General features: G+C 45.5%; 1 protein-coding gene across 1 annotated transcript; it reads left to right on the forward strand.

The window, feature by feature from the left end:
• Positions 1–1,119: 1,119 nt before the first annotated feature.
• On the forward strand, positions 1,120–15,706 carry INA (internexin neuronal intermediate filament protein alpha; the record flags this gene model as incomplete). Its single annotated transcript, XM_080694093.1, has 3 exons — positions 1,120–2,172; positions 12,736–12,860; positions 15,385–15,706. 3 exons carry the CDS (start codon positions 1,120–1,122, stop codon positions 15,704–15,706), a joined length of 1,500 nt encoding a protein of 499 aa, XP_080550219.1.
• Positions 15,707–25,921: the final 10,215 nt, after the last annotated feature.

A 25,921-nucleotide genomic window follows, 5' to 3' on the forward strand; every position in this document is an offset into this window, starting at 1 on the left:
AGGAGGAGGAGGAGGAGGAGGAGGGTGATTCCACGGAGAGCGGTGGGGACCTTGGTGACATCTACCATGTGACCATTCCAGCTCCTCCTACTTTCAAAAGAGACATCCGGTGGGACCAAAAAAAAAAAAAAAAAAAAAAAAGGTCAAAATGAACCCAGTTTCTTTTAAGGCAAAGTCTCCTGGTTTAAAAATGCCCATTTTGCCGGGCGTGGTGGCGCACGCTTGTAATCCCAGCATTCGGGAGGCTGAGACCGGAGGATCACGGTTCGCGGACAGCCTCAGCTACTTAGTGAGGCCCTCTGCAACTCAGTGAGACCCGGTTTCAAAATAAAGAATAAAAATGAGGGCAGGGGGTGTGGCTCGGAGGTTGAATGCCCCTGGGTTCCATCCCCAGACCCGCAAAAAAAAAAAAAAAAAAAACCATTTTGAAATGTTTTAAAAACAAAAGCCTGCCGCCCCCTTTCCAACGGGCTGTGGTCCTAGTCTGTGTCCTGCTTTAGGGCTGGCGTCGAGCCCCAGCATTGCGGGTGCTTTCTCCTTTTCCAGGCCTGGCCCTTTCCCCCTCTGCTTCCTCTTTACCGACCTCCCCTCTCTTTCCCCAGCCTCGCGGCGCAGGCTCTCCGCGCATCCCCCTACTCCACAGCCGAAGACGAGAGGATGCTCTCTGGAGGTAGACCCACTTTTCCTGAGGGAGGGGTCAAGGCCTCGCCCGGGGGCCCCCACTCTGACTGGAAACACAGAACCGCATTCTCGAGAACTCAGGGCTGGGGACGGCCACAGTGGCCCCAGAGGACCCACGCTCCCCGTGGACACGCGGGTCGTTTGCGCACCCCGCGGCTCCGGCCACTTCCGACGCAGTCGATTCTCCCCGGGGGCGGGGGGGTGGAGGGCGGCTCCCCCCAAAGGGCCGGGTCTCGGGCGTGTGGCGGCTCGGCCGCGGCGGCAGTCCTGCGCTTCCCCGCCCCCTCCCCGCCGCCCGGAGCCCGAGCCCCGCCCCCCGCCCCGCCCCCCGCCCCGCCCCCGCCCCGCGCCTTAAAAGCCCGCGCCGGCCGCCGCGCAGCGCCCGCCGCAGCCTCCGCGCCCGCCGCGTCCCCGCCCCGTGCAGCCCGCCCCGGCACCATGAGCTACGCTTCCGAGCACTACCTGTGCCCCTCCTCCTCCTACCGCAAGGTGTTCGGGGACGGCTCCCGCCTGTCCGCGCGCCTCTCGGGCGCCGGCGGCTACCGCTCGCAGTCGCTGTCCCGCTGCGGCGGGTCCTCGGCCGCCTGCGCCCCGGCCTCGTCGCTCGGCCTGGGCCTGGCCTACCGCCGGCCGCCCGCGCCCGAGGGGCTGGACCTGAGCCAGGCGGCGGCACGCACCAACGAGTACAAGATCATCCGCACCAACGAGAAGGAGCAGCTGCAGGGCCTCAACGACCGCTTCGCCGTGTTCATCGAGAAGGTGCACCAGCTGGAGACGCAGAACCGCGCGCTGGAGGCCGAGCTGGCGGCGCTGCGGCAGCGCCACGCCGAGCCGTCGCGGGTGGGCGAGCTCTTCCAGCGCGAGCTGCGCGAGCTGCGGGCGCAGCTGGAGGAGGCGAGCTCGGCGCGCGCGCAGGCCCTGCTGGAGCGCGACGGGCTGGCCGAGGAGGTGCAGCGGCTGCGGGCGCGCTGCGAGGAGGAGAGCCGCGGGCGCGAGGGCGCCGAGCGCGCCCTCAAGGCGCAGCAGCGCGACGTGGACGGCGCCACGCTGGCGCGCCTGGACCTGGAGAAGAAGGTGGAGTCGCTGCTGGACGAGCTGGCCTTCGTGCGCCAGGTGCACGACGAGGAGGTGGCCGAGCTGCTGGCCACGCTGCAGGCGTCGTCGCAGGCGGCGGCCGAGGTGGACGTGGCGGTGGCCAAACCCGACCTGAGCTCCGCGCTGCGGGAGATCCGCGCCCAGTACGAGTCCCTGGCCGCCAAGAACCTGCAGTCGGCCGAGGAGTGGTACAAGTCCAAGTTCGCCAACCTGAACGAGCAGGCGGCGCGCAGCACCGAGGCCATCCGCGCCAGCCGCGAGGAGATCCACGAGTACCGGCGCCAGCTGCAGGCGCGCACCATCGAGATCGAGGGCTTGCGCGGGGCCAACGAGTCCCTGGAGAGGCAGATCCTGGAGCTGGAGGAGCGCCACAGCGCGGAGGTGGCCGGCTACCAGGTAAGGCCCGGGAGACCCGGGGAGGGCGAGGGAGCGAATGCGGCCGCTGCGGGAGGCGCTGGCCAGCAAAGTGCCCTGCACTCTCCACTGTGAACTGGAGCTGCCCGGAAGCGCCCTTTCCCAGCCCCTCAAGTATGGTCCTGTCTGAGCCCTTCTGACAAAGAAACCCACAAACTTCTCCGGGGTCCGTAAAGTCTATGCCTCCGCGAGCTGATAAACCCACGCTGGTGACCTGGAGAGCAGACTCCCACCCAGAGCAGAAGCGCGCCGACCGAGGCAGGGCACGGCCCCTCCGCTGCCCGGGCGCTGTGTCGGCTATCTGGCTTGTTTGATTGACCTCGTGAGGTTTTCCGTGCGCCGCAGAATTGATGTGGCCTGCCTCGGGGTTGGGAAATTGGAAAGGGCCCTATCCCACTTTCGTGATTTTTGCTCTCAAAGAAAAAGAGATTGGGAACCGAGGAGCGGGGCATGATTTTGGTAGTAACAACTGCACCGCTCCTACCCTCCTCCCTTCGACACACGCGCACGCGCGGGCGGTTCCCTTGACGACCTTTCTTCCAGAAGAAAGCCTTAAACCGGTTAGCCCGGAAAGAATGGGTGGGGCGCTGTCCGTGGTGCTGATCTCGAGTTCTTCCCTCTCAGAAACGCTGTCTCTCCTGTCTCATGTCCCAGTTTTGAATCTCTAGGTAATTAACTGCTTTGTTTTTTTTTTTTTTCCCCTTCGGCAATACCAACACATCACTATTGGCTACCTGCAATCAGAGGTCACCTCGTGGACAGGATCAATTTTCACTTTCATGGCTGGCTTACCACTTAACAAAAACCACTTAATCTGCTCAGCAGCCGTGAGGTCCCACTTGAAAATTCCCACTACCTTAACATTTTTTAAAATCTTCGGTGCATGGGACAGATCACAGAGATGGCTTCTTTGTTATAGGCAACTTATTTTTTTCCATGTTTCCCTGCCCTATAAGCTCCCGTGAAGGTACTGATTGGCTCTTTCCTCTCAACAAAGACCACTGCATCTTCAGTTTTACTATACAAGGACTTATATGGGCTTATAGCTACAAAGGGCACAGAGGCAGGATGCAGGGTGAATAAAAAATGTAGAAAAGAACCAAAATAGTATAATTCAGTTTTTTAAGGTACAAGAAAAGTTCTTTTGAATAAAAATCTGAAATTATTCTGGATAGAACTGAAGTTTGTATTTAATGAAACTAATAGTTTGGGAACATTAATAAAGTAGAACCAAGAAAAATTATTAAATCTTTTTTTTGAAGATTTAAAGAAGCTTATTAGAAAGATAGAAATACAGAAAATAGAAATACAGCTCCATACCAGACTGGCATGGAGGGGTGACCCAAAATGAATACACCCAAAATTAATTAAATCTTAAAGGTCCTATTTTAGTCAGGAGCTACAGAATTACTGAGAAGCAGGTATTTGTACTCATTACAAAGGACTCGCTTTGATAAAGAAAGTCTGCCTGGACTGTTTGTTTTGGTTGGTTTGGTATTACAGTATTATTCTAATGAATGCTAATGCATCAAAATGTGTACCTCGAATTGTTCACTTTGTGGCCTCACCCCTGGATGATCCAACTTTATCACCTACAATTAATTAAGACTTTATGTTTCCTCCGGAATCCTCAAAGGCTGAGTTAGGTGTTCTTCTAGAGAGAAAACTCAGTATTTCTACAAAAAGGCTAATGTAACCAGGACTGTCAGATGAACTGGGCTTTGCCATGTTCTCTGCTTTTTCAGTCCCTACATTCTAAGAGACAGTTACTGTTGGCTGGCTTATTTGTAAAAGGCTTTCCATGTTAGGCAATAGGAGGATCAACCAGACAGGGTCTGCAGGAAACAAAACAAAACAAAAACCCAGAAAGGGCAGCATCTGCATCTCTGCAGTGTTGTCCCCATCAGTTTTAGCCTTCAGAGCCTCAGTGGACCCCCTGATGGGTGTGAAGGAGGTCAGACCACCCGGAGCTATTTCCTACCCCTTGAGACCCAAGGCTGGGGTGGGGTTCGCAGAATGAGCTGCACATGCTAAGGCCTCTGTCTTAGTCTTAGTGCCCACCTACCTATGGAGATGAAAAGTCTCCCTCCCCTCAGTGAGATGAGAGCCTTTGTTTTCTGGGCCTCTCACTACCCCCCCCCCCCTTTCACTGCAGTAATGAGAAGCTGTTTTCTCCTTCTGCTTCAGAGATGGGTAGTAGCCTGTTTTCCCTTACAAGTTTAGTAACCCTCTCAGAGACACAGGAGGGTCCCATTAAAGTCATGATTTCTCTGCCCCAGAATGCTGATAGCTAATTTGAGGAGAAAACGCTTATTACCTTTCCAAAGACTAAAGAGTGATTCAGTGATTGAAGGTGACACAAGTACACAGTAGTATAGGAGAGAGTCTAGAGCAGGCAAATAGAGAGGCTGGGAAGAGCGAGGGTGATTGTCCTCAGTCTCCACGTGTCGCCGCCCTCTGCATGGAAAGCTGAAGGCTTTTCCATTTCTGCCAGAGGGTGACTGGTCCCTGAATAGCTGCTTCACCACCCTGAGAGTCCAGCTGTGTTCAAGATGAAGCCTTGGAGGGTCCTCAGGGCCCCAGACCTGTACTGTGGTCAGTCTTAGAAAGCCAAAGCTTTCCTTGAAAGACCTTGCTGAACAATCGGGATCACTGCTGGTTAATGCTCTTCAGGGAGAAGAGCCAAGCCTGCTCTCTTCAATATGAGACTGGAACACAGCCTAATTAAAGAGCAGGGAGGGTCTGGCCCCTGGGAGATGGAGGTGGCGGTGGCTGCATACAAATCTATACCTTGATAGATCTGTTTCTGAAATTAGAATTCAAAGGGGGAGAAAAAGGCTACATTTGGCCTTTTTTTAAAAAGCTGTTCCTTCTAGTTTTTTGTTTTGTTTTCCTATCCCACTTCGTTACTGTCACCTGGGCCACCACGATAGCCATCCTTTTCAGAAATAAATTTAAACCAGTTGTTCCCAAGCCCAGTGACACACCAAGGTCAAAGGTAGCTTAAAAAGAAAGAAAGAAAAAAATGAAAACTTTCTTAGACCCACTCCCAAAGATATGGAGTCAGTAGCTCCCAGGTGGGTCCAGAATATGCATTTTCAAATAAAAATGCTATATTTCCTGTCTGTGATCAGACTGATTTTGGAGTGCACCAACCTTAAGCACGTTTTTCAGTAAAGTAGCTTACAGATATGCATATAAAACAAAGGTTTTAAAGTGTGGTAGGAGAACGAGAAGGAAGGAAGGATGGAAGAAAGAAAAGAAAGACGGAAGGAAAGAAAGAATACGGAACACACAGTGTTTCGTGGGTAGACCACATGGAAATAAGCCTAAATTGATCATGCAGAGCAGTAATGGACGGCCCCTTTCAATCAGACTGAGCTGCGCTCACTTCGGTTTTCTGGGCTGAGGCCCCCAAAGTGATGAACTCCGTCTTCTCCCCTGCAGACGCCAGTGTGGCTAGCTCTTTCTCCTTCCAGCTGCATCCTTGCAGCTGTGGGCCTGCTCGGCACTGGTGGGTCTGAGGCTCCAGAGAGGCCCCAGCTGGAGCAGGGAGTGCCTCTCGGGTCCGCAGGCCGAGCCCGCAGCTGCTGCGTGTCTGGGGGAGGAGCAGACTGCTGGCTGGCGGTCTAGCCGGAGGCCATCTTAGCAGGGCTTTTGAAGGGCGCCAGCGGCGGCGGGTGTGAGGAGCAGGACGCAAACAAAGAAACAAAGCGTGGGCGTGCCTTCGGTGGTCCCCAGCAGCTACCTTCTGGGAGGAGCCCAGTCGTGCTTTTTGTCCTCTCTGATCCATAAAACCCGACATGTGAAAGGCAAAATAGAAAAGTGCGAGAAATCTTGTCCACCTAGAACTCAGCTAGCTCTTTTTAGTCGGGTGCTTGGGAGACTGAAACAGGAGGATCCTAGGTTCAAAGATAGCCTCGGCAATTTAGGGAGACGCTGGTTCAAAATTAAAAATAAAGTGAGCCGGGCGTGGTGACACACGCTTGTAATCCCAGCGATTGGGAGGCTGAGACAGTAGGACCGCACAGGTTCGAAGCCAGCCTCGGCTACTTAGTGAGACCCTGTTTCCAAATAAAATATAAAATAGGTCTGGGACTGTAGCCCGGAGGTAGAAAAGCCCCTGGGTTCCACCCCCAGTACCACAAAAAATAAATTAATTAAAAGGGCTAAGGGTGTAGCTCTATAGAACTTTCCTGGGCTCAATCCCTAGTATCCCCTCAAATAAAGGACCAAATTAATCTATCTTTAAGTCACACATTAGGAAATTGGCCCTTTTGATGTGTCTCCCTCCCCCATTGTTCCTTTAAAGGATTCTAAACCCTGCCTTATCTGGGGGCCTCCAGCCTGCAGCGGGATAGAGGAGGCAGGCATTGTCAAGAGCAGAATAGTAGTAGATCAGGACATCTTTCAGGACAAAGAAAGCCAGTAAGCAGCAACACAAATTCAAATACTGCTTTCTCTGAGGTCTTTTAGGGTAGGAATAAACAGGCTGATACCTAAAAGATAAAAGACATTACAGGATTATAAAAAACTGACTGATTGTTTTTGCGATCCTTAATTGCAGAGAATGGTTATTGTGTGTGTGTGTGTGTGTGTGTGTGTGTGTGTGTGTGTGTACCTGAGCTAACCTTCCAGCCCATATTTATTATTATTATTAATTATTATTATTATTATTATTATTATTATTACAGTACTGGAGACAGGGACATTCTACCTCCAAGCTATAACCCCAGCTCTATTTTTTATTCTTTATTTTGAAACACGTCTCACTGAGTTGCAAAGAGCCTAGGTGAGGCTGGCCACTAACCTGCGATCCTCCTGTCTCAGCCTCCCAAATGCTGGGATTACAAGCGTGCTCCACAACGCCGGGGTTCCAGCTGTGATTTTTATTAGTTAATAACATATTACGTAGCTCTCTACCTTTTTGATGATATGGACAAATAAATCATGATACTTCATTATAAGCCCTTAGATAAATAAGAAATTTATATTATACAATATATAATACAATATTATATATTATATATTATATATTATACAATACAAATATATAATAAAACTTTTTTTGTGTGTGGTGGTGTTGGGAGTGGAACCCAGAGGCTTTCTACCTCCGGGCTATACTCCCAGCCCTATTTTATATTTTATTTTGAAACAGGGTCTCACTTAAGTTGCTGAAAGCCTCACTAAGTAGCTGAGGCTGGCTTCGAACCTGCACAAGTTCCAGACCCTGTAATGAGATCTTGTTTCAAAATATTGTATTTGGGAGGCTTAGATAAGAGGATCTCAGGTTCAAGATGAGCCTCAACAACTAAGTGAGACCCTCGGCAACCTAGTGAGACCCTGTTTCAAAGCAAAAAATAAAAAAGGGCTAGTGGTGTACCTCAGAGGAGAATGCACCTGTACAACAACAACAAAAATTCTTGGTAAAATTCTTTTATTTTATTTTATTATTTTTTTTTTTTTGGTGGTACTGGGTTCCTGGAAGCCCTTCTATCTCTGGGCCACACTCCCAGACCTTTTTTTTTTTTTTTTTTTTTTTTTTTAGAAACAGGGTCTCTTAACGGCTGGCTTCGAACCTGCGCGATCCTCCTGTCTCTGCCTCCCAAGCGCAGGGATTACAAGCGTGCGCCACCACTTCCGGCTCTTGGTAAAATTCTTTAAAGGTCTCATGATCCTTTTAAAATCCTTTAAAACTAAATGTGATGGCTTATACTTATAATCCCAGTACTTGGTGTTATGGTGAAATATGTTGCGGTGTGTCTGAGGGGAGAAATAATTCCCCCAACAAAACCAAACAAAGATAAAAAGTGCAGGTTCTTGTCCTGAGCTAATGGTAAATACACATCAGCCCGGACTCTTGCTGAAGATTTAAAGAAGTTTATTAAAAAGATAGAAATAGAGCCGGGCGTGGTGGCGCACGCTTGTAATCCCCGAGCTTGGGAGGCGGAGACAGGAGGATCGGGCGGGTTCAAAGCCAGCCGCGCTGGCTTAAGAGACCCTGTTTCCAAATAAAAAAGTATAAAATAGGTCTGGGAGTGTATCCCGGAGGTAGAAGGGTTTCCAGGAACCCCAGTACCACCAAAAAATAAAAGAAAGAAAAAAAAAGAAATACAGAAGACAGTTAAAGCCCCATGCCATTCAGAAAGGGCACAGGGGGCGATTCCAGCGAATTCACCAAAAGTCCCTGCATGCTGAGTGTTCTTATCCCAACCAAGTCTGCAGCAGGTCCTTTGATATGTAGATATGCTGCCCTAGCCCAGGTATCCATCCCAGCCGGATCCACCCCCTCCAAGCAGGGGGAGCAGCCCTGTCTCGCACAGACCTCCACACCTTTTGTTACACTCCCAAAATGTGTTAAGTTGCTTATCCAGGAGCTGGATACTTCCTCCCATCTAGAGGAACTCCGCCTCTCTTCAAAAATCTAAACAGGCCCTAGGCTCCTTCTATTCTTTTGCTAATTATCCGTAGAGAAATCTGCTGGCCTTCTCCCAACAGCCCCTGGCTTTCTTCACTACAAATGATATATTTTTAAGATTGGAAATCTTTCCCAATACTGGTACATTAATACATTTTGAAACCTTTTCCCAATACTGGTACACTTGGGAGGCTGAGACAGGAGGATCACAGGTTTGTAACCAGCCTCAGGTACTTAGTGAGGCAGTCTCAGCAGCTGAGTGAGACTCTGTTTCCAAATAAAATATTTTTAAAAAATAGATTTGGGAGTGTATCTGGAGGTAGAAAGTCCCTGGGTTCCATCCCCATTACCACCAAAATAAATAAATAATAAATAAGTAAATAAATAAATAATAAAAAATAAAAGCTGGGCGTGGTGGCGCACATTTGTAATCCCAGCATTTGGGAGGCTGAGACAGAAGGATTGAAGTTTATGGACAACCTCAGCTACTTAGTGAGGCCCTTTGCAACTCAGTGAGAACTGGTTTCAAAATAAAGAATAAAAAATAGGGCTAGAGCTGGGTGTGGTGGAGCACGGTTTGTAATCCCAGCATTCGGGAGGCTGAGGCCAGAGGACTGTGGTTCGTGCTCAGCTACTTAGGCCCTCTGCAACTTAGTGAGATCCTGTTTCAAAATAAAGAATACAAAATAGGGCAGGGGATGTAGCTTGGTGGTTGAATGCTCCTGGGTTCCATCCCCAGATCCACAAAAAAAAAAAAAAGGGGGGCTAGAGATATAGCTCAAAGGTAGAATGCCCCTGGGTTCCATCCCCAGTACCGCAAAAATAGTAATAAATAAACAAACAAATAAATAGCCGGGCATCGTGGTGCATGCTTGTAATCCCCACGCTCGGAGGCTGAGACAGAAGATCGCGCGTGTTCGAAGGCAGTCTCAGCTATTTAGTGAGGCTCTCAGCAACTTATTGAGACCCCGTTTCCAAATAAAATATAAAATAGGTCTGGGAGTATAGCTTAGAGGTAGAAAGCCCTTGGGTTCTACCCCCAGTACCACCAAAAAACAAAACAAAACAACAAAAACCAAATAAATAAATAAATAAATAAATAAATAAACAAATAAATAAATAAGGCTGGGGGTGTAGCTCAGAGGTAGAATGTCCTAGGTTCAATCCCTAGTACCATACAATAAATAAATAAATTTCTTTGAAAGCCTTAACACTTTGAAATATTTGCATCATTTTTCTTCTGTTATCTATATTTCCCCCAATGCCTATCACTCTTTGCTTGGCACCCACCAGTCTGATAAGTCGAGGTCCCTCCCCAGCGTGACCTCTGCCCCGGCAGGGGGGGGGGGCGGAACCCCGGAGGCAGAAAGAGTCTGCCTCGCAAGTAGTATGTCAGGAGAATGGCCTGAGTAACCACCCCATGCATACCTTAAAAGAAGGGCCCTCCCCCAGGACTGCCCAGCCCCATCCCCAGGAGAACCAGGAGAACCGTACCATTAAAGCTGATACCACGCATACTGGACTTCTCTCTTGCTTTACATTGCAAACGGACTTGCATTTTACTTTACACAGTCAATTGAGACTCTACTTTGCAATTCTCCTGTCAATATTTATAGAACCGGTGCGTGGCGTGAATTTTAATTCTTTCTGCCAATTCTCTTGACTTGGGGGTTGGCAGCCCTGCCTCTCACCGCTGCTCCGCCAGTTGCACTCCAGGGGCGTTGCCCTTCAGTACCTTTCTTGAGGTTTCTGACTTGTTCATTCGCATCCCTATTCATAAAAATAACTGATGGCTGTGCTCCTCATTCTACAGAGATGGAGCTCAATTACATGGTTTTTTTGTTTTGTTTTGTTTTGTTTGCGGCACTGGGGCCATTCTACCTCTGAGCAACACCACCAGCCCTATTTTTTAGTATTTATTTTGAAACAAGAGTCTCAACTGAGTTGCAAAGGGCCTTACTAAGTAGCAGCAGGGGCTGTCCACGAACCAAGATTCTCCTGTCTCAGTCTCCCAAACGCTGGGATTAAAAGCTTGCGCCACCACACCCGGCTCTTTATTTTTTGAAACGGGGTCTCACTAAGTTGCAGAGGGCCTCACTAAATAGCTGAGGCTGTCTGTGAACTCTGATCCTCCTCTCAGCCTCCCAAATGCTGGGATTTCAAGCATGCCCCACCACACCCAGTTTATATAGACTATTAATTTATTGTGGTACTGGGGGTGGAACCCAGGGGCTTTTCTACCTCTGAGATATACTCTCAGACCTATTTTATACTATATTTTGAAATAGAGTCTCACTAAGTTGCTGAGCACCTCACTAAGTAGCTGAGGCTGGCTTCGAACCTGCGTGATCCTCCTGTCTCAGCCCCTCAAGCCCAGGGATTATGAGCGTTTACCACCACACCCGGCTATTTATTTATTTATTTATTTATTTATTTTGGTGGTACTGGGGTTCCTGGAAGCCCGTCTACCTCTGGGCTACACTCCCAGACCTATTTTATAGGTTTTATTTGGAAACAGGGTCTCTTAAGCCAGCACGGCTGGCTTCGAACCTACGAGATCCTCCTGTCTCCACCTCCCAAGCACAGGGATTACAAGCGTGCGCCACCATTCTCGGCCCGGCTTTTTATATAGGCCATTTAATCACATCTTTTCAGATCATTAAGAAAAGAAATAGTACTGAAACCAGGCATGGTGGTGCTTGCTTGTAATCCCAGCATTTGGGAGGCTGAGACAGGAGGATTCCAGCTTGCTGACAGCCTCAGCTACTTAGTGAGGCCCTTCACAACTCAGTGAGATCCTGTTTCAAAATAAAGAATAAAAAAAAAAAATTTGGGCTAGAGGTGTAGCTTGGAGGTAGAATGTCCCTGGGTTCCATCCCCAGTACCACCAAAAAATAAAAATAAAAAAAAAATAAAAAATAGGGTTGGGAGTGTAGCTCAGAATTAGAATGCCCCTGGGTTCCATCTCCAGTACTGAAAAAAAAAAAAAAAAAGAAAAAGAAAAAGAAAAAGAAAAGAACTAAAAGCTAGACATGGTGGCATACGCTTGTAATCCCAGCATTCGGGAGGCTGAGACAGGAGGATCACAGATTTTGCAGCCAGCCTCAGCTACTTATTGAAGCCCTTTGCAACTCAGTAAGACCCTGTTTCAAAATAAAGAATAAAAAATAGGGCTAGGAGTGTAGCTCGGAGGTAGAATCCCCCCGCCCCCCGGGTTCCATCCCCAGTACTGCAAATAAATAAAAAGTAAAACATTTTCAGTAGCATTGAGTAGCAGACTTTTCAGAGAATCTCCCAGGCCAGCTGAGGCCTGGGATGGCGGCAGGGAGGCCTTGCTGTCTTCCCTGTATTCCACAGTGGAATGTTCTGAATCTAAGCTCCTAACCTGATCCTTTGGGGTTTGTTTTGTTTTTGTTTTTAGTACTGGTGGGGATGGAACCCACATCCTACCTCTGAGCTACACCCTCAGCCCAAGTTTTTATTCTTTATTTTGAAACAGGGTCTCCCTAAGTTGTGAAGGGCCTCACTAAGTATCTGAGGCCAAGAAGTCTGGTACCTGAAATAAAGTCATTTGCCACCTTTTGCTTTTCCCTTTGTACATTTTATTTATTTTTATTTTTATTTTTTCCGATACTGGGGATGGAACCCAGGGGCATTCTACCTCCGAGATATACCCCCTGGCCGTGAACCTGTGATCCTCCTTTCTCAGCCTCCCAAGTACTGGGATTACAAGCATGCACCACCACACCTGGCTTTCTTAGGTATTTTTTTGTTTTGTTTTTGTGTGTGTGCGTTTGTTTGTTTTTTGGTGGTGGTACTGGGAGTGGAACCCCGAGGCTTTCTACCTCTGGGCTATACTCCCAGATCTATTTTTATATTTTATTTGGAAACAGGGTCTCACTAAGTTGCTGAGAGCCTCACTCAGTAGCTGAGGCTGGCTTTGAACCTGCGCGATCCTCCTGTCTCAGCCTCCCAAGCGTGGGGATTATAAGCGTGCGTCACCATGCCCGGCTTTTTATATATGCTATTTAATGTGTAGTCAGGGTTGAGAATCTTGGCTTTGTGGAAAGTTCCATGCATTTCAGCTGTGGTGTCCTACTAAAGATTTTGCACATGTCCCTTTCCAGGATAGCATTGGCCAGCTGGAGAATGACCTGAGGAACACCAAGAGTGAGATGGCACGCCACCTTCGGGAATACCAGGACTTGCTCAACGTCAAAATGGCCCTTGACATTGAGATAGCAGCTTACAGGTAATGCAGAGGGCACACTCGCTCGGGCCAAGCGCATGCTCACCCAGGGCAATGCTACTCAAATAAGAGGTTCTGGTCGCTCTGGTTTTTGATGAGTGAGGGAGGGTGAGAAAGGGCATCACTGGCCACTTCCAGGTGAGCTAACCTCTCTTCTCTATTTGGGTGCGTGTCCCAAGTTCACCTTATTAGCCTTAGAGTATTCTACATACTTCTGCCCAGGGCTTAAGGGGATAATGAAGGCACACGGTTGCAATAAAAATCCATCAAACTCTAAATTTTAAAATAGAGTTTAAGCTAAGCATGGTAGCTTAAAATCTATTTTAAAATTTGCTTATAATCCCAGTACTTGGAAGGCTGAGACAGAAGGATCGCAGGGTTGAAGCCAGTCTCAGCTACTTAGTGAGGCCCTTCACAACTTAATGAGACCCTGTTTCCAAATAATAAAATTGGACTGGAGGTTTAGCTCAGAGGTAGAATACCTCTGGGCTCAATTCCCAGTGCCATACACACACACACACACACACACACACACACACACACACACATGTTTAAGCTGAGTGTGGTGGCACACACTTGTAATCCCGGTATTTGGGAAGCTGAGACAGGAGAATCACAGGTTTGAGACCAACCTCCATAACTTAGCAAGGCCCTGAATTAATATAAACTTTAAAAGGGGCCTAGGGATGTAACTCAGCGGTAGAGCACTTACCTAGCATGCGCAAGGCCCTGAGCTCAATCCCCAGAAACACACACACACACACACACACACACACACACACACACACGGAACGGAACTACCGGTGTTATTTTTGGAGTGATTATCATGTGCCAGGAACTGTATTAGAGACTTCCTAAACCTGGCTTAGGTGTCAAGTCAACCACAGGTTGTATGGCTGGCCCAAAGTCACAGTAACAGTAAATGGCAGAGCTCAAAGTCAGCCTGGGATCAGTCTGAACATTCTTCTTTTTTTCTTTACACTAATTATGAACACTACTTCAGAATAAGTCTTCAAGAGCAGTGATAGTATTGTGCATCTCCAATAGTTAAGGATAATAAAAACTATTAGTTATGAGAAACAAGATATTGGGACCAATCCTTGATGGTTCTGTTTAGGCCAGGCCAACAAGTCTGGAACCTGAAATAAAGCCATTTGCCACCTTCTGTTATTCACTTTGTACATTTTAATTTTTTCCGGTATGGGGAAGAAACCCAGGGGCCTTTTACCTCCGAGCTACACCCCTGCCCTATTTTTTATTCTTTACTTTGAAACAGAGTCTCACTGAGTTGCGAAGGGCCTCACTAAGTAGCTGAGACAGGCCACAAATCTGCTATCCTCCTGTCTCAGCCTCCCAAATGCTGGGATTACAAGCAGGCGCCACCACACCCAGCTCATTTTATTTTTCTTCTTTTTGGTGCTGGGAATTGAGACCAAGGGCATTCTACCTCTGAGCTATACCCCCAGCCATTATTTATTTATTTATTTATTCATTTATTCATTCTGGTACTGGGGTTTGAACCCAAGGGCTTTCTACTCCTGAGCTACACCCCTATTTTATTTTATTTTATTTTATTTTGAAACAAGGTCTCACTAAGTTGCAGAGGGCCTCACTAAGTTGCTGAGACTAACTGTGAACCTACAATTCTCCTGTCTCAGCCTCCCAAGTACTGGGATTATAAGAGTAAACCACCACACCTGGATTATTTATTTATTTATTTATTTATTTATTTATTTATTTATTTTTGTGATACCGGAGACTTAGCCCAGGGACATTCTTCCTCTGAATTAAACCCCCAGCCCTATTTTATCTTATTTTGAAACAGTCTCACTAAGTTGGGGAGGGCCTCACTAAGTTGCTGAGGCTGGCCACAAACCTGCCATCCCTGCCATCCTCCTGTCTCAGCCTCCCAAGTACTGAGATTACAAACGTCTACCACCATGCCCAGCTTTATTTTTTATTTTGAAACAGGATATTAGTTGCTGTGGCTGTCCTCAAACCTGCAATTCTTCTGTCTCAGCATCCCAAGTACTGAGATTTCACTAGGTTGATGAAAGTCTCACTACATGCTAAGGCTGTCCTCAAACCTGTGATCCTCCTGTTCAGTCTCCCAAGTGCTGGGATTACAGGAGTGTGCAGCCACACCCAGCTATAGGTTTCCTTTTGACAGTACTTTAAACACAGCTGGTGCGGAAGGGGTGTATGGGTGTGTTTTGCAAGGAGTCTCTCTAAAATGAGTAGCCACAGCCAGGCATGGCGGCACACACTTGTAATCCTAGTACTTGGGAGGCGGAGACTGGAAGAGCACACGTTAACGGCCAGCCTCAGCAACTTAGTAAGACCCTGTTTCAAAATAAAAAATAAATAGGGCTGGGGGTGTAACTCAGAGGTAGAATGCCCCTGAGTTCAATCCCCAGTACCATGAAAACAAACAAATAAATAAATACAACAAATAAGGACTAGAGGGTTAAGTTCTTTTAACAATTTTGCAAGTTGACTTCTTGATCTCCCTTTATTGTATTTACAGGAAACTGCTGGAAGGCGAAGAGACACGATTTAGCACCAGTGGATTAAGCATTTCAGGGCTGAATCCACTTCCCAATCCAAGCTATCTGCTTCCTTCTAGAATGCTCAGCTCTACAACCTCCAAAGTCTCATCCACTGGGCTGTCGCTTAAGAAAGAGGAGGAGGAGGAGGAAGAGGAGGAAGAGGCTTCTAAGGTTGCCTCTAAGAAAACCTCCCAGATAGGGGAAAGTTTCGAAGAAATAGTGGAGGAGACAGTAATATCTACTAAGAAAATCGAGAAATCAAATATAGAAGAAAGCACCATTTCTAGCCCCAAAATATAATTTGTTTGCTTAAAAAAATGTTAATGCTTAAGAGGGAAAAATATGCATTTGACTTGTTAAACAGCCTATTCCTGAACCGTAACACCTGTCACCACTATGTAATCTCTTCAAGGCTTCCGTCTCATATTCAGTACTGAATACTTAATTTCTCTAATAGGAAAACCAGCCCTTAGATTGGAGTCAACTGCAGTCCTGGAGCTATCACAGAGGAGTTATCTAAGAACACAGCTTTCTCACCTACAGCTCAGGCTTCACAGTGATGAGGGGTGATTCAGGTGCAGAGGAAGTACGAACTCAGGTGCTAAATCTGTGATCATCATCATTTGCTGTGAGCCGAAACTAAGGCCTGTGTATATTCACACTACCCAGCCAGTGCCCAGCTAGACGCTCTTATTCTAGGAACCTAAAACCTAAGATCACTGCCAAAAGTAAACCGGTGGTCCACACCCAAATCCACACTGATAGAACTAATCAGAAACGATAGGTGTTTGTTGAATGGACATTTTCCTTCCCACTCTCCTCAATTCCATATATCCTCTTCTTCCGTCCAGGAAAAAACAAAAGAAAGTAGAAAAAAAAGTCTAGTGTAGTATTCTTCCCTTTTAAACACATGAAGCTTTTCCTCAAAAGAACTTACCCCGTTAGCCGTCTTTGCTCAATGGGTAAAATTAAATGCATGTCGACCATTTCTGTGATTCGTGTAATGACTTGTCCCTGCCCATTTCATGTTTTTTCAACTCCGTAGGTTAAGAAAAACTTGGCAGTGATGAATTTTAAGGCCCCCCCCCAAACAAATAATATCATGAAAAGAATCCTTAGATTTTAGGCTTTTACCTTATTCCAGTCCACTGAAGTAGGGGGAAACGTACTTTATTAAGAACGTAGCTTTTTAGAAGTACGGTAATAGTTTTTCAGAGCTGTGATTAAGCTGACCTTAGATTAGTCGTGTAAGTTAGAAGAGGTATTTTCACGAATGGAAAAAGCCAAGGTCTGGTCTGTGTTAGTTCCTGTACGATGGTATAAAATTAGCTTCTTCATGTCCTTGCCCTTAGAACCCACATATCCCCCTTCCCACTAGCCTGGCTCCGACAGAGGCCTTGCTTTTACTCCTAAGCCTTTTAAGAGTGCTACACTGTAGGATATTTTATCACCAGGACACAACGCTGCTACCCCAAAGTTAAGAATAACAATAAAAGGCCCCACTTCTGGTCAGTCAACACCACCAGCAAACATAAAAAAGAAATCTTGCTCTTCTCAAAGAGTCTTCGCCCCTGGCACCAGTTTCCCGCGGAGCCCCTCCTGCTGGAGAGGCAGGGAGGGACACTCACGCCCCCGCGCTTGCTAGGAGGTCGCAGAGTCGGCTCCTCATGGCCAGCGGCGTAGCATCCGCGTTGCCCGCCTGCCGCGTGCCAAGCTCGATGCAGGATTCATTCTCTGCCAGTGCTTGCTTCCTCTGGAGCCAGAGTCACCCTGACCCTGTCCCACAGCTCCATTAGGAGCCCTGTGGCTGGAAGGACGCGATGCTTTCACCGAACTTCAATAGCACCTGCTTCAGTAGTTCAAGGAACTCCACAGACACTTTTCCCTTCCTCTTTTCTCTTCCTCTGTCCCTGCCCGTACTCCTCACACTTACTGTAAAACATTAGTAAAATAAATTAAAAGTCACACAAACGCCACCAGTGTGACTCGTGTTCTTTGGTTTCAGCTGGTTTCACTGAGGGAAGCGCTGTTTGGGTGGAGAGAGGACACCTGGCTCAATTTGTATATTCTGTTTTTGTCGAGTTACAACTAACTGCTACACACTCATTTCTGAAAAAAGACAGACATTAAGAGCATCTTACAAGCCAGGCGTGGTGGCACACGCTTGTAATCCCAGCACTGGTGAGGCTGAGACAGGAGGATCGCAGGTTCACTGAGACAGCTACCTTGTGAGGCGCTCTGCAGCTTAGGGAGACCCTGTTTCAAAATAAAGAATAAAAAACAGGGCTAGGGGCATAGCTCAGAGATAGAATGCACCTGGGTTCAATCCCCAGCACCACACACATCATCATCATCATCATGATAAAAGGAGTGAGGTGTAGCTTGGAGGTAGAATGCCCTTGAATTCAATCTCTAGTGCCAAAAATAAAAAAAATCACAAGGCAAAGGGGAATGAAAGGGAATCGAATGACATCAACTGTTATTTACAATAGGCAACAAAATAAGTCCAATAAATGGTGGGAAAGCTTACCTGAGAAGTGCTTTAATGATCCCCATGATGACCTTCAGGTCTGTTAAATAATGAGATCCCTACATCCTGAAATTTATATCTGTTATTAATAATTAAAATCTTAAGCCAGGCGTGGTGGCACACGCTTGTAATCCCAGCATTCGGGAAGCTGAGATAGGAGGATCCGGATTCACGGACAGCCTCAGCTACTTAGGCCCTTTGCAACTCAGTGAGACCCAGTTTCAAAATAAAGAATAAAAAATAGAGCCAGGGGTGTAGCTCAGAGGTAGAATTCCTCTGGGTTCCATCCCCAGTACTGCAAAAAATAAATAAAATAAAGAATAGGCCGGAGCTGGGCGTGGTGGCACACACTTTTAATCCCCGCACTTCGGAGGCTGAGACAGAAGAATCGCACAGGTTTGAAGTCAGCCTCAGTTACTTAGTGAGGCTCTCAGTAATTTAGTGAGACCCTGTTTCTGGGAGTATAGTCCAGAGGTAGAAAGCCTCTGGGTTCCACTCCCAGTACCACCAAAAAAAAAAAAAAAAATAGGCCAGGCATAGTGGTGCATGCTTGTAATCCCAGCATTTGGGAGGCTGAGACTGGAGAATCACTGTTGGTGGACAGCCTCAGCTACTTAGTGAGGCCCTCTGCAACTCAATGAGACCATGTTTCAAAATAAAGAATTAAAAACTAGGGCTGGGGAGCCGGGCCTGGTGGCACACGCTTGTAATCCCAGCATTCGGGAGGCGGAGACCTGACGATCGCGGTTTGTGGACAGCCTCAGCTATTTAGTGAGGCCCTTTGCAACTCAGTGAGACCTTGTTTCAAAAAATAAAAACACTAAAAACTAGGGCTGGGGGTGTAGCTTGGAGGTAGAATGCCCCTGGGTTCCATCCCCAGTATAAACACACACACACACATATACACACACACACACACACAAACAACTAGGGTTGGGGGTATAGCTCGGAAGTAGAATGCACCTGGGCTCCATCCACAGTACTGCAAAAAAAGAAAGAAAAAATAAAAAATAGGGCTGGGTGTATAGCTGCAGGGAAAAAGACAACCTACTCATTCGGATATAGCACTAGGCAGTAACAGAGTTGCCTCATTTAAACCTCACCCATTCTTTAGATGTAATATGTGTGTACAGGCTTCAGAAATGAAGAAGCCAGGCGTGGTGGCACACACCTGCAATCTCAGTACTTGGGAGGCTGAGATGGAGGATCACAGGTTTGAGGACAGCCTTAGCAATGGTGGGACTCTCAGCAACATAACAAGACCCTGTTTTATACCAAAAAATAAAAATAAAAAGGGCTAGGACTGTATCTTAGGGATAGAATGCCCTGGGTTCAATACTCATTACAACATCAACAACAACAACAAAAGGATGAATTTCAGAATGATATGGTCAAGGCCCCTGCTTGATGGCGTGATGTCGCACAGTATAAGTAGCAGAGCTGACCATTTGACCTGGGTCTTCTGTTTTAATCTACAGGACTTGATTTTCTTTCCGATGATGCCTTTGTAAAAGGAAGTGAGCTCTGAAGGAAGTAGGAATCCTTATAATTCCTTCGTCACCAGATTCCATTTAAAGTGACTCTTCCCAGAAGCCATTGGCAGCACCAGGTCCCATAGGCAAGCTGTGGCGTTGAGCCAGCTTCCTCAGCTCCTGCTTCCTGATGGCAGCCAGGTGGTGAAGCTCAGTACTGGGCTCTGGTCTAACCACAAGTCACCTCTGCTCCTGATACAAAGTAGATAGACATGGGGGCAATTCCCCATTTAAAAGAAAGGGGTAAACTGGGCATGATGGCGCACATTTGTAATCCCAGTGCTTGGGAGGCTGAGATTGAAGGATTGCAGGCTCGAGGACAGCCTCAGCAAATTGACTCTCATCAACCTAGTGAGACCCCATTTCAAAAATAAAAATAAAATAGGGCTGGGGGTGTAGCTTGGAGGTAGAATGCCCCTGGGTTCAATGCAAAAGAAAAAGAAAGGAAAAAACAATTAATTACAGGTTTGTGGCCAGCCTCAGCAATTTAGTGAGACCCTGTTTCAAAATAAAATAATAAAATGGGGCTGGGGGTATAGCTCAGAGGTAGAATGCCCCTGGGTTCCATGCTCAGTACCACACACACAAAAAAAAGATATAGAGAAGAGAGATGATGGGGCTGATAATTTTGCAAAGGAATTCTATAGCATCCCTTCTAAGGGCCCGGAAATGAGGGAGTATTACAGGTTAATTCTTCGAGGGATAATAAACCCAGAATACTCAGAATTCATTTTACTGCACTGGCTAATCAAGGGGGAAAATACGCGCAATCATTTGGAAGTTAAGAGTCCAAATTTAGCTCCAGAGTTAATGCAAGTCACAGTCATGGAGATAAAGTCGAACTTACATGAGGACCCGGAAAGAAGGCCTAGAACCACCGTCCATGGCTCTAAAGGCAAATATGAAATGGCTTTGTGTGTGTTCATGGAGTACTGGAGACTGGACTCAGGGCTGCTCTGCCACTGAGCTGTGCCCCCCAGCCCTTTTTGTTTTTCATTTTGAAGTTGAGTGTAGTGGCACATACTTGTAATCCCAGTGCTTGGGAGGCTGAGACCACGGTCGTCAGCAATATAAGGGTTTCAAAATAAAAATAATAGGGCTGAGGGGGTAGCTCAAAGGTAGAATACTCCTGGGTTCAATTCCCCATAATACACACACACACACACACACACACACACACACACACACACACACACACACAGACAAACATCAATCTTACTTAAGATTGGTTTATTTATTTATTTGTTTATTTGTTTCTTTATTTATTGTGGTACTGAGAATTGAACTCAGAAGCATTCTACCTCTGGGCTACACGCCCAGGCTTATTTTGAGACAGGGTCTCACTAGGTTGATGAGAGTCTCACTATTTGCTGAGGCTGTCTTAGAACCTATACTCTTCCTGTTTCAGCCTACCAAGTATTACAAATGCACACCACAATGCCAAGCTTGGTTTTATGTTACTTAAATCTGACCTCAATTTTAAAAATCCATTGAATATCAGGCATGGTGGTGCACACTTGTAATCCCAGTACAGTACAAGGGAGGCTGAGAAAGTAGGATCGCAGCTTAGCAGCAGGCCTCAGATACTTAATGAGGCCCTCCCCAACTTAGTGAGACCTTGTTTCAAAACAAAGAATAAAGAATAGGGCTGAGGCTGCAGCTCAGAGGTAGAATGCCCCTGAGTTCCATCCCTAGTCGTGCAAAACAAAACAACAACAACAAAAAACAAAAAAACAAAACATTAATGGGAAATTTGTGGAATTATCTATCAGAAAAATGTTGTGCAAGTCCACTGTACCGTCTGCGTCTGCTGAGACTATTGTGTACACAGGTACCCTAGATCTTCTCAGGGAGAAGGAATCAATCGCTTTAGGATAGCATAAGGCATATTGAATAAGAGTACTGATTTTAGCTGGGCGTGGTGGCTCACACTTATAATCCCCGCGCTTGGGAGGCTGAGACAGGAGGATCGCACGGGTTCAAAGCCAGCCTCAGCTACTTAGGCTCTTGGCAACTTAGTGAGACCCTGTTTCCAAATAAAATATAAAATAGGTCTGGGAGTATAGCTTGGAGGTAGAAAGCCTCTGGGTTTCACCCCCAGTACCACCAAAAAAAAAAAAAAAAAAAAAAAAAAAGAGTACTGATTTCAAAACAGGCTGGAGAAAATGCCAGGAGAAAAAAACAGACCCAGGCCAAGTGTGGTGGCGCACACTTGTAATCCCCACACTTGGGAGGTGGAGACAGGAGGATTGTGCAGGTTCGAAGTTAGCCTTGCTGGCTTAAGAGACCCTGTTTCCAAATTAATTAAAAAATATACACACACACACACACACACATATATATATATATATATATATTATGTCTGGGAGTGTAGCCTGGAGGTGGAAGGGTTTCCAGGAACCCCAGTACCACCAAAAAAAAAAAAAAAAGAGAGACCCAGATGGAAATGTTGCCTAGTTAGAAGTACTCGTCTCTGCTTTCAGCTCTTATTTTATATCATCAGACATCTCCAGGGTCCTGAAAAACATCTGAATTGTAAGAATACAGTCCCCCACCCCCATAGGATCAAATAGATTGGTGCACCTGAAAGTAAACAGTAATGCAAAATGGAAATAACTGAGGGGACTTTGTAGGCCTTTTAAACAGAACTCATATGGAAAAATTCCATTTTTTTCTGTGTAGAACAACATCCATTACTGGCTTTGCAACATTTTCCAGTTTGATGTGCATGTTAGATTGATGTCATCGTGCATTTTGCAATTTTCAAATATCTCCAATGGATATGCAATTTGCAAATGGCCTTGGTGGGTGCTCCTGAATTCAGCTGAACAAAGGGCTGTTTTTATTACATTACCAGGCTCTGCTGCGTCCCTAAAGGATGAAAAGAATGATAACTACACAGATCAAAGGGCTTCTCTCCTCCTCTATTGATCTCCTAGAAGGTGAAGCGATTGCTTCCCTGCTTTCTGATGAGATTGCACAAGCTTACTAGGTGGGGGTGGGGATCAACTACGATTTATCAGTCTCTTATAACGCACACACAGTGGGATTATGGTAAAACAGACTGTCACATTGAAGTTTTTAAAGATTTATGTGTCTGCAATGCCTCGGTGATTCTCTGTAGCTCAGGCTACAAAGAAAAATGAAGATTGATTTGGGGGTGTCTAGCTCGCTCACTGATTCATTTCGGTGGATACCAGATGGCTTCTCCCTTCCCTGACGAGGCAGGTGGCCTCTCTTCAGTGTCTGCGGCATTTCATTCTTGCTCTACCACAGACTCTTGGGGTTATAAAATGCTCAGTGGAGTGTAACAAAATCATTTGTATATGGGATGGAGTATGCGGATTATTGTACAGGGGAAATAAACTACCCCCATAAGTGCTGGGTTTATTTTTTCTTTCTTTCTTTCTTTCTTTCTTTCTTTCTTTCTTTCTTTCTTTCTTTCTTTCTTATTTTTGTATTTTTGTGGGGGGGGTTGTTGGGTTTTTTTGTTGTTGTTTTTTCAGTACTGGGAATTGAACTCAGGGGCATTCTACCTCCAAGCTACACCCCAAGCCCTATCTATTTATTTTTTATTTGAAACAAGGTCTAAGTTGCAAAGAACTTCACTAAGTAGCTGAGACTGGCTATGAACCTATGATCCTCCTGTTTTAGCCTCCCAAGTGCTGGGATTACAGCATGTACACCATGCCTGTCTGGTCACCAGTATTAAAACCAGGGGCATTCTACCTCTGAGCTACATCCTCAGCCCTATTTTATTTATTTTTTCTATTTCATTATTTCTTTATTCATTGTGGTACTGGGTGTTGAACCCAGGACATTCTACCTCTGAACTACATCCCCAGACTTATTTATTTATTTTACTTATTTATTTATTTATTTATTTATTTATTGGTGGTACTGGGAGTGGAACCCAGAGGCTTTCTACCTCTGGCCTGTACTCCCAGACCTATTTTATATTTTATTTGGAAACAGGGTCTCACTAAGTTGCTGAGAGCCTAAGTAGCTGAAGTTGGCTTCAAACCTGTGCAATCCTCCTGTCTCAGCCTCCCAAGCGGGGAGATTACAAAGGTGAGCCACCACACCCGGCTTTATTTTAATTTTAATTTAATTTTATTTTATTGTGGTACTGGGGTTCCTGGAAGCCCTTCTACCTCCGGGCTACACTACCAGACCTATTTTTTTTATTTTTGGAAACAGGGTCTCTTAAGCCAGCATGGCTGGCTTCGAACCTGCGCGATCCTCCTGTCTCCACCTCCCAAGCATGGGGATTACAAGCGTGCGCCACCACGCCCGGCTTTATTTTTATTTTTATTTTATTTTTTTTCTTTTCTTTTTTTTTTTTTATTGGTACACTGTATTCATACATCATAGTGGGATACAAACTTTTGTAGGCATACATGCACACATCGCCCAGTCAGCCCCCACCCAATCCCCACCCCATTCTCTCCCCATCCCTCCTTCCCATGCTTGGCTTAGTGGTTGACATCTAGTATTATAGCAATTTATCCAAAATTAAAAATGATAATCTCACATAATAGTTTCATTTGTCTGATACCAAGCTTTTGATGACTTAAAGATAACATTTCAATATTTCTTTCTACTTTCTTTCTTACCAGAGAATATTTTTTTTTCTATTTTTTTAGGTGAAACTATCATATATTTATATATTTATTTTTCAGAAAAAAAAATCTATCCTAATATGGAATATGGACTCTAGATACCCAAAACGATCTTGAAAAAGAACAAAGCTAGAAGATATATATTTTCTGATTTCAAACCATATGAAGCTACAATAATTGAAACAGTGTAGTACTGTTCTAAAGGCAGATATATAAACCATTGAAGTTAAATAAAAGCCTAGAGCTAAATTCTTCCCTATATTGTCAAGTTATTTTTGACAAGGTTTCCACGAACATTTGGTGGTGGAAATAATAATCTTTTAACTAAATATTGTTGAAAAATAATAATTACATGGAAAAGAATAAAATTGGACCCTTACCTAATCCCATATACAAATATTAACTCAAAATAGATAAAAGACCTAAATATAAATCTTAAGACTATAAACTTTTAGAAGAAAATCTGGGTCATAAAACCTCACAACATCAAAATTGGCAGTGATTTCTTGGATATGATTTCAATGGCACAGGCAACAGAAGAGTATACAAACTCCCTAAAAAATAAAAAAATATTGTATATCCAAAGACAATGTAAACAGAGTTAAAAGTTACTAATAGAATTGGATAAAATATTTCCAAATGCTATATCTGAAGGTATATTAATATTCCAACTAGAAATCCTAAAAATTAACAACAATAAAGGCAAACAATACCATTTAGAGATAGGTAAAAGACTAACATAAATAATGAATCTCCACAGATAACCAATCTTAGTTGTCTGTTGGATGGAAAATCTTGTTTCTCTGGTTCTGGTGTGTGTTACCTATTTCTTCTTTGTAGTTAATCTCTTTGAGTATTTTCTCTAGTGCTGGTTTTGAAGACATAAATTCCTTCAGTTTCTGTTTGTCATGGAAGCTTCTTATTTTTCCATCTAATTTGATAGAAAGTTTTGCTGGGTAGGAAATTTTTGGCTGGAAGTTGTTTTCTCTCAGAGTTTGGAATATGTTACTCCAAGCCCTTCTGGCTCTCATAACTTGGTTTGGGAAGTCTGGAATGATTCTAATTGGTTTGCCTCTGAATGTCACTTGGCCCTTTGTTTTTGTTGCCTTTAAGATTCTCTGCTTGGCTTCCACATTGGTCATTTTGACAATTATGTGGCGTGGGGATCCTCTTCTCCGATCCTGTCTAAAGGGAGTTCTATAAGTTTCCTGGATCTGTGTATCAACCTCTTGCTCTATGTTTGGAAAATTTTCTGCTATTACTTCCTTGAAGAGATTGTTGATCCCTTTGGTTTCACTTTCTTTTCTCTCCTCTATTCCAATTATTCTTAGGTTAGCTCTCTTAAAATGGGCCCATATTTCTTCAATGTCAGATTCCTGCTGTCGGATATTTTTTCCTAGATTAGAAACTATGCGTTCATTTTTGGAATGATCATCTTCTAAGAGCAAGATTCTGTTCTCCATGTGGTCTAATCGGTTGTTTGTGCTTTGAATTGAGGCCTTTACTTCATTAATTGCATCCTTTATCTCTTTTTGGCTCTCTCTGAGTTCTTTTCAAAGCACCTCTATTATTTCTACAGTTATTTTCCTGATTTGATCTTCTAGAAATCTCTGATTATCTGTTTTATCAGGTTCTGATGTTGTGGGATTGTGGGCATTCATTGCTCCAGTGTTATTCCTCTTTCCCATGATTTCGGAAGTTTGTGCCTTCTCTGGGTTCTTCCCTTGGGTCACTATGACTTCACTTAAGGTGCTCTGGATCTCGAGTCTGTAGTATCTCAGACCCCACTACTCCTTTACTGGGTTGTATCACAGAGTCTCCGACCCAGAGA

Source organism: Muscardinus avellanarius, assembly GCF_963383645.1.
Source record: "Muscardinus avellanarius genome assembly, chromosome: 4".
Classification (NCBI taxonomy): domain Eukaryota; kingdom Metazoa; phylum Chordata; class Mammalia; order Rodentia; family Gliridae; genus Muscardinus; species Muscardinus avellanarius.